General features: G+C 36.6%; 1 protein-coding gene across 2 annotated transcripts in view; it reads left to right on the top strand.

The window, feature by feature from the left end:
- Positions 1-1,647: 1,647 nt before the first annotated feature.
- The window catches only part of LOC114559735 (peroxisomal membrane protein 11A), a 68,762-nt gene continuing 60,490 nt past the window's right edge, over positions 1,648-9,919 (top strand). Inside the window, exons 1-3 of one of the 2 annotated variants that reach the window (XM_028584555.1) lie at positions 1,648-2,036; positions 2,197-2,312; positions 5,236-6,677. In XM_028584555.1, coding sequence (XP_028440356.1) covers positions 1,981-2,036; positions 2,197-2,312; positions 5,236-5,804 — 741 coding nt within the window. In that variant the 5' untranslated portion in view covers positions 1,648-1,980 and the 3' untranslated portion in view covers positions 5,805-6,677. Of the gene's footprint in view, positions 2,037-2,196; positions 2,313-5,235; positions 6,678-9,919 lie in introns of those variants that run through there. The other variant, XM_028584554.1, reaches the window with a different exon arrangement.

Raw genomic sequence — 9,919 nt, 5'->3', positions numbered from 1 at the left:
TTGTTTAACACTGGTTGACACTTGAATGGACTTGGACTGGAAACCAGGTTGACCAGGTTGTTTGCCTATTTGTTTGCCTATCTGTTTTTTGTTGTACTTGCATAATAAAAACAATTAAAAAAAAAAAAAAAAAGGTTACTCTTCAGTTAGCCTACTTGTGCATTTCGCCAGATATAAAAGGAAAAAGATCACAGGCCTACCTCTGTCCCTGTAGGTAGTGATGGGTGAACGAAGCCTTGTGAAGCCTCTGAAGCTTCTTCCTGATTGTATTGCAAAATGATCCGAAGCATCAAAGCATCGAAGACAACACAGTGACATCTGGTGGTCAGCAGAAATGACAGCGGCTATCAACTCAACACAGCCAAACGAAGCTTATAATATGAACATAGGAGAGACAGAATGGACACATGCACATGACATGACGGAATTAAAAATATAAAGCCTATGTTTGAATATAACATAATAATATAAACTACTGTGATCAGGATTTGAATGTAAGTATGTTTAATTGGTCTAAATATGAATTCAATAAACTGCAGCAACAATGCCACCTTCTACTGCTACGTAACATTACGTACAGATGTATGTAAGTAGGCTAATTTCCATTAATAGGCTAATCAAATAAATTGCAAGCCCCACACTCATAAACCCTGCGATGTTTCTTCAGTGAATTCTAACGGGCAGTGTGTTTTGGTAAGAACGTATCGACATGAATTCGCTGCAAACCCTTCTGGAGTTTCAGTGATGTTTGAAGCTTCGGACGTCATCAGTCAAATAAGCATGTGACTGATGACGTCCGAAGCTTCAAACATCACTGAAACTCCAGAAGGGTTTGCTGAATTCATGTCGATACGTTCTTACCAAGGGCCCGTTAGAATTCACTGGAACATCGCAGGGTTTATGAGTGTGGCTTGCAATTTATTTGATTAGCCTATTAATGGAAATTAGCCTACTTACATACATCTGTACGTAATGTTACGTAGCAGTAGAAGGTGGCATTGTTGCTGCAGTTTATTGAATTCATATTTAGACCAATTAAACATACTTACATTCAAATCCTGATCACAGTAGTTTATATTATTATGTTATATTCAAACATAGGCTTTATATTTTTAATTCCGTCATGTCATGTGCATGTGTCCATTCTGTCTCTCCTATGTTCATATTATAAGCTTCGTTTGGCTGTGTTGAGTTGATAGCCGCTGTCATTTCTGCTGACCACCAGATGTCACTGTGTTGTCTTCGATGCTTTGATGCTTCGGATCATTTTGCAATACAATCAGGAAGAAGCTTCAGAGGCTTCACAAGGCTTCGTTCACCCATCACTACAAACATCATGGCCGGGCACAAACAGCACAATCACACCATTCAATACCCCGGATCAGCAACTGCCCCATGCTCTTGCTTTTATTCAACTTATGTGTTGTAACCAGACTCACTGTAATAATTAGTGGGGGCTTATAACTTAAAAACATTGTTTTGCTTTCATCTCGTAATCTCTTAAAATATATTTGATCTATTAAAAAATCGTATTGTCTTCAACCTGTCTGTGACCTTTAAATAAAATGTACCGGGTACATACATCCATGAGGTACACATGCATGGGTGTATTGGGTACAGGTGGATAGAGGATCTTTGATAGAACCATAACCATTGGAATAGAACGCACAGGTACGTCAACAAAACGCGTTCGGCTTTTGGTCCGTTTGCAAAGCTGTCCGTAGTGAAACAAGTGTGGCTCAGCTGTCTGCCAAACCGACCGGTAAATTAGCTTAGTGTGAATGTGGAATAAGTTTCCAAATTCACATTATCTGCTTGAGTTTTATTCGGCAACGTTAGATGAACCACCATTACTAGCGTGGTTTAACCTGAATACAAGTAACTGACATTCTACCAACGGTGACGTTCCGGGTCGGTCTATGAACGAGGGTGTAACTCTCTCTTACTAACTAGAACAAGCTGTTCTTGATCGATTTAAACATGGACGCGGTTGTAAAATTCACAAGCCAAAGTCAAGGAAGGGACCGTATATTCAGGTGAGTTGTTAAGACTTTTGGTGATCTGGTCGTAAACTGTCCACGTTGTATTTCATTGATAGAAAAGTTAAGTTACTAGATATGCGTGTGACTATAAGGCAGCGCGTGCAAAGACCTCTTAATTGAACGTCATCTTTCTCTCCGTCTTCTTTTTTTTCAGGGCAACCCAATATGCATGTGCATTGTCGATATATTTACTTCGAAACAACTCCGAAAGAAAGAACCTTGTGGCGAAACTTAAAAGTCTGGAGACCAACATGAGCGCTGGACGAAAATGTGAGTATAGTCTACTTGTAGGCTAACACAAGTGAGCGAGAGGTCACTCAGTAGAACGTTGCAGGAGTTAAAGTTGCTTTTGGTGATCCCTGGGGAACCTCCGAGGTTTTAAGGTCCATTACAAAATGAGGAGTAGGGTAACTGAATATAAAATACAATAATTAAGATTGACCTCAATTGATAATGCACTACAAAGGTTAGGGGTATGTCCTCAAGTACAATTACATTTTTATTTTTTATCATGTGAAGCATTTTGTGACTTTGTCTTTAAAAGGTGCTATATCAAATACTTCTTCTTCTTCTTCTTCTTCTTCTTCTTCTTCTTCTTCTTATTATTATTATTATTATTATTATTATTATTATTATTACAATTCAAAAATGAAGTGAACTTATGTAGACTGTGCTTATCATATCAGTGCCTGGTGTTAACACTGAGTCACTGTGCTCAAAATTGCAGCTGTGTAAACATTATGTATTGACGGTTTATTGCTGCTATTGGATTAATCCCTTGATTTATTATTATTTTATATTTATTCATTATTTTGATGAATTTAGTCTGTGAAAAATGCCCCTTAAAATCCAAGTTTGTTTTCTTTAATCAACAGTCAAGAAATAATTTACACTGATATAAAACAGAGTAAAATTGCAAGTTCCTACTGTAATCGATCATGAACAATGTTGTTTAGTAATGTTTTTTTGTAGAGTGACAAATAATTTCACCACTAGCTCTATTTTTATAACCTGCAACTTGCTCCACTAGTTTTCCTTGTTTTTTCGTCTGCTCCTACAATTTTAAATATTGCTCTCTAAACCATGATACTCAAGTCTCAACAGAGTCCGTTTAGTTATCTTCCTTCATATTCACCATCAGTTTTATAGAGAAAAATTGTTTGGAACCAACACCTTTGTTCCAGGAAATGTAGTTTCTTAATATAATAGATGGATAGAATACTATAGTTTCAATATTTTCAACTTTAAACTAAACATTACATTGTTTAGCAGAGGCGGTAAACAACCCAGGTTCTACACATCCTGTCTCATGTTCAGTTGAATTAGTAGATGACATCCTAAACAGTTATTACATTTATGACATTTTCTCTGTTAAATAGCACATCTGCTCCTTTTCCATATATTATATCGTTAAATAGTTTTAACGGTCCGTATTTCAAGGGAGGTTGCCCACCTCTGCTATAAAACACTGCGGGACAACCTGCATACATTATGCCACCATCAAATTGGCATCAACAATATTTTGTTTGCTTCTCTTTTATTGGTGATACAATTTTAACGAAAGTTTGCTGCTGCCTACATACTGTCAAAGTGTGTCAGGGACATATTTGTTTGTGCTCTGTAAAAGTGCAGTAGAAATTGCACTGAACATTTTACAAGAGTACTGTTTGGCAATTTTGCAGTCTCTTTGGTATGTATATGCCCTCAGCCCATTTGCTTAGAGCAGACTATTGGTGTTTTGTGCCTGTGTTGAAGTCTATAGCTTTATATAGGGCTGGGCGATATATCGATATTATATCGATATCGTGATATGAGACTAGATATCGTCTTATATTTTGGATATTGTAATATTGTGATATGACATAAGTGTCTTTTCCTGGTTTTAAAGGCTGCATTACAGTGAAGTGATGTACTTTTCTGAACTTACCAGACTGTTGTAGCTGTTTTATTATTAATGATTATTTATCTAAAATATAAGTGAAGATATTTTGCGAGAGCACCAACTGTCAACTCTAGAATATATCGCCGCAATATCGATATCAAGGTATTTGGTCAAGAATATCATGATATCTGATTTTCTCTATATCGCCCAGCCCTATATTAGAAAATATGGGATGTAGAAATAAGCGCTGAAAATGTGTAGAAGAAAAACTTAACAATTTAAAACGTTGGAAAAAACTAAAACAAACCTTATGGAGCTTTGATTTCAAAAAAGGTACTCCTGTTATACATTATTTATGTTTACATTTTATTGTTATTTGAACAGCTGAGCATTGAACCAGGTGAAGAAACCTGTTTATTATTTATTCATTTGATTTTGCAACTGTTCACTGAAATAGCCGGTTTCTATGAAACTACTTGTGACATGTCATATTTGGCTTTGACTTTGACTGAAAATTTACTCTCACTTTGTGGAAAAAATATCGGGATATATATTGTAAATCGATATTCAGCCAAAATATATCGGGATATGACTTTTGGTCCATATCGCCCAGCCCTAGCTTTATATATATATACATATACATACATACACACTGACTACACTCTATGCTGACACATGGACCTACACCAACTGTGGTGGTAACAATGTGATTACCCTAAAACTGGCCTTGACACGTCATAGATAGGTTTACATTACAACCCTGACTGAAACTTGTTGAATTTTGACGTTTTTGTTATTACAGGACCAAGGCAGATATTTGTGTCGGGGAGGTATACACCATTTTGATACAACTTTTTCTTTATACTGAGGTCCTGGTAGTGTCTTTGTGACTGTTTTTATAAGCAGTCAATTATTTACATTTTTCACTGATTATTGAGTTTTCAGGATTATGTGTGAATTTTTCCATAAATGGAGACATGCAGGTTTGACCATTTAAAAACAGAGCTTGTGAATAGTGGCTTGTGAATGATACCAATAACATGCTTTCTGGAGAGCTCAGAAAGCAACAATTGCATCGAAGAGCCTGTACTAGAAAAGGTGCCATTACAGTATGTAGACACGCTGAGTAAGTGGAGACCATGATCTCTTTCCTTCAGAGGGACAAATGTAATGAGATGAAAGGCAATGTAGTTTGGTTTAAATGTAGCTTAACCACTCTCCATAGTGGACTGCTACTATGAAATGTTGACCTGGCATTTCACATTAAATTGATAACTGCTCTAATATCCTTTTTTTCTTCCTCTTTGTCAGTGTTCAGGCTGGGAAACACAGTAAATTCCATTGAGGCTGCTAAGCGAACCATGCAACTCTCTGACCGAGTGCTGTGCCTGTGCCTTACTGCTGCCAACATGAACCGCGCTCTCTACTTTATCTGTGACAATGTACTTTGGGCCAGAAGTGTCGGTCTTATCCGCGATATCGACAAGGAACGCTGGAGCCTAAATTCCTCTCGCTGCTACTTCCTCTCGCTAGTTATGAGTCTGACCAGAGATGTTTATGTTGTCCTCCAGTTAATGACACAGAGAGCAAGAGATAAACACTTTAGACAGAAAATGGAGCTGCAGCTCAATGAGAGTCCTGAAGTAGCTGAAGCTGTCATTCCTCACCTGGATGCGTTTCTCTTTTTGCTGTTAGAGAGCCTAAAGTCGCACCCTGCTGTTGCCTTGGACACGCTGAAAAATATCTGTGATCTCTTCATTCCCCTAGACAGGTTGGGTCTATACAAGTCAAATGCAGGAGTAGTGGGATTTTGTGGTTTGATATCCTCAGTGATTGGGATTGTAACCCTTGCACAGCCCAAGTTAAGACTCAAGCCATGATAACAAGGGTGGAGATCAACCTTACTGACTAACTGCAGATAAGAGATTATCATGACAGGTTTTTAAAAGGATTTAGTGTCATCTACCTGGAGCTGGAATGGTGGACCGAGGTCAACGTGGTGCTCAGTTTAAACAACCTATCACAGGCACATTTTGTAACAGTTGTTAGAATAGCATTTATGTTTAACACCAAACTCAGGCCAGTAATAACTGGAGGAATGACTGAATTTGATTGTTTTGTAACATAGTTTTGATTAACTGATTGAACGGATTACATCATACTTTTGAGAAACCAACTTAACATTGAATTAGAGTTAAAACTTGAAACACTGGTTTAAAAGTAAGCAAATTAAGTTTACATAGTAGCCTGTTTATTTTTCATAATTAAATAACCGGTGCATTCCTGTCTTCTCCAACACCACATATAACAGCAGTTTTGTAACTACTAAGTGCTCCTTATTGATGCAAGCTTTTGCATTTGCACTCGCTTTTGTACCTATCTGAGGAAAAAAAGTAAGTTAACTTAACTTAATCTGAGTAGGGTTGCCACTATAAGTTCACTTTCTCTGCTCTCTGTTTTGTGATATGATGCTGCTAAAAATTTGATCTCTATGATTCAATTGATGAATAAGCTGCTTCTCAGCCAAAAGTGCTTCAAGAGGTAAAAAAGCAGCTGAGAGATTTCAGGGGACAGGCCTCTTTCACAGCAGACATTTTGACTTGTCAAAGTAGGAAAAGCACAGGTGTTACTAATAACACTAACAATGATTCTCTTCAAGAGTCCCGGGGACACTAGGACAATAGACTTTTTTTTTTTTCACAGCAGACATGTTTCATGTCACAGTAGGAAAAGCACAGGTGTATTCGAAACCATTACTGATGGCTGCATTCCTCTTAGGAGAGGTTCCTGGTATTGTGCATGCTGACTCACTGAAATAGCTTACTGGGACACTTGATGGAATTGAGCCATCATTAAGGTTATCAATTTCAATTGTGCTTTTCCTACTATGACAAGTCAAAATATCTTCTATGAAAAAGGCCTATTATCTCATCTGTTATTCATTCTGCTATTCAAGCCTGGACTTTGACTCAGCAGATTATACTGTATTTTCATTTAAAGAAAGTGTAAAGAAACGATGAGTACAGAAACAATTATGCTTCTGTTGTAACTATTTTAATGAGAAAAGACCCCCTCGATAATGTGACTACAATTCATTCTTAATCTATTGTCTAGGAATTGTATGTTTATGTATGTTTTTTTTTTTTATCTTTGTGACAGACCAAACAAGTGGGCAAGGATAAATTAGAAACCTCCAACTTGCTCAAGAAAATGATGAACTTCAGTCCTCAAAGCTGCGGCTGCATTTTACATTTATTATCACATATAGTAGTGTCATTCAGTTCAGAAGACTTAATGATTTCACTGTCACGGTTGATTGAAAGGTTAATAATAAAACACTAACATAAATAAAATATATTTTAAATTGTGCTTTTTCAACACTACATGTTTTGTATTTTTATGATGTTAATAATCAACTGTCTGTGTGGTGATCAATAAAAAACAGTTGCGGTTCAGTTTAGAAATAGAGTAACACTGTCCTCTTGGGGAGGCATGACACCTTGTTGAATTAAAAGCTTTATTTTTTATTTATACTGAGACAACAATACACTTTCTTTCTGAAATCTTTTCTCAAGAGGATGACATTGTGATAAGGCATCCACCATCAAAAATTGCAAAAATATATTCCATTTCCCTTTCAACATACTCTGAATTTTGCTGTGAAAAGAACTAAGCAAAGATGAATCCTATAAAAGGACAAATGCATACAAAGCAATAAATAAAGAAAGTTGTTCTCCTAGGTAGATAAATTGCAGTGATTCATGATAGGCAACATGTTTTGATTTCACATTTCCATTATTTTTCCAGTACCAACAAACCAACTAAACGCACCATTTTTACATTTGTGGAAATAGTTTGCTGGTCTGGAAGTAGAAAAGAAAAGAAAATCCAGGCCATTCTTCCAAATATACCTGTATACAAATGGCAACATTAGATGCAGTTTAATTGGAGTCCTGGAAAACCTTGCATTTTTCAAATGCTGAATTTTCATGTCTGGAAAAATGTCAGTGCCGACACACTATACATTTTATAATCTGATATCAACTTAATCTAAAAAAATTATGAACAAAGCACTTTGAACAGTGGCAACAGTGTGAAACTACGGCTGCATAAATACTGCTGGCCCAAGTTTTTTTCCCCTCAAAATACCAATGATAGTTACATGCAGAGTGGCTCTGCTCTTTGAATGAAAAAGGCACCATCAGTAGTTAGCTCCTGCGACAGTAAAAAAATATCACAGTTAGCACTTGAGAGGCCCCCTTTCACCAAGGGTCTGGTTTCGCAAAAACATGTTAACATGAATGGTACGATTATCTTTATTCATACTGATTAATAATATTCTGCCCATGATGCAATTTGTTTGGTTACATATGTATTTTACAATTGACCACTACTACTTTAGTGGTAAACGGGAAGCCCTTAACTTAAAGTAGTTCTCTAAATTGTTATTACTTTTAAGGTTTCATGGTCTAAATGGTGTTATGTGGACGTTTCCATCCTGCTATTATTCAGTACCTTTCTGTTTTGAATGAGAAATTCTGTAAAACGCATTGTTTTGTATATCTGAGCAGACATGGTTAATACAATTAAACCATGCCTCACTGATTTCCAGATCCAGTACCAGAACAAAACCTTTGTTTTCAGTCATTTTGACTGGTCAGATATTTTCTCTGGTTGGGTGGAGCTACATTATGTGCTTTTTTGCTAGGCTCATCAAAATGTATATTGACAAAATAATCATAGTGTGTGACGTCTGGTCCTGAGAAGAGATCCAAACAGCCAAAATAAAGGAAACATTTCTGTAGTTGTACCAGAGCTTTAAGAATCCAGCATTTTTAGCGTTGATATTTAATGCTCAAAATCTGGGTGTACTATTCTCATTTTTCCAATAGTCAGTGCTAATAAATATTCCTTATTTGGAAATGTTCATATGTGCCAAGACAGAGCAACTGTTGCTAGTCTTAAATCCTTCAAACATACCAGAAGTAACCCTCCAAATGTAAAAAACAACAACGCACATTTAACTTATGCAAAAGAGCTGCTAAATATGTGACAATAAGCCCACTAAGTATTTTCATTGAGAAATCAAGAGAAGCAAAGCACATTATTTTGTATAGATTTCTGCAAGGATGATAGTGGTACTTGATAAGATAGGACAGTGAATTAAATCCCTTACCAGTTCATGATTATTTGACAGATTATGAGACAACAAATGAAGCTAAAACCAAAAAATTATTAAGACGTACATGAAAAAACAACCAAGAACAACACAGATAACACAACTATCCAGTAACAACTATCCAGTAACTGAAGTTCCTTCAAACTAAAAGACATTTACAGAAAAAGTCTAAGAATGCTTTGAACTGTGCAGGTTAAACCAAGAACATTTCAGAACAGAAATGGCATAATCTTGGAAATGTCTGACATGCATGTTAAGGCAAATATTAGCTTAATCCTCCCACTTTAAGCCATGATTAAGACAACAGCTACATTGATGCAAAAGTCCAGAGAACACTGAAATCTGATCACTATTTCCTACTTAAGGCTACAGCTAATTTTAAGGTGAAATAAAATGACACTTTGTGGTTATTCAGATGTTACTGCCTTGGGACAAATCATTCCACAAAGTCTAAAATGAGTGTAAAAGCCCTGCTAGCAGCCTATAGAGGCCCACCTGCTCCTTACACCCATCTGAACCAAAGTGGTATGAACCGAGCGACCGGCCCACAGTGCCATCCTCCGCACGCTTTACACGTTGGACTAACAATTACAAGGTCCAATTAGTTAAAGGCATCTCTATTGCAATCTATCTCAAGACTTCAACCCAAGAAAAGTCATAGTAAATCAAAAAATGTGTGGACAAGCTTGATTACCAAGACAAAATACCCTGTTAACTTTTAAAATGGTATGTAGAGTGAGAAGTTATGTTTCATAGGGCTTGTAGTCATTCGTCTACAGCGTAAATAAAGCATGATGACTGTGTGTACTGTGTATC

This window comes from Perca flavescens, chromosome 8, assembly GCF_004354835.1.
Source record: "Perca flavescens isolate YP-PL-M2 chromosome 8, PFLA_1.0, whole genome shotgun sequence".
NCBI classification, from domain to species: Eukaryota; Metazoa; Chordata; class Actinopteri; order Perciformes; family Percidae; genus Perca; species Perca flavescens.
Note: the sequence above shows the minus strand (reverse complement) of the source record. Positions and strands in the feature narration are given on the sequence as shown.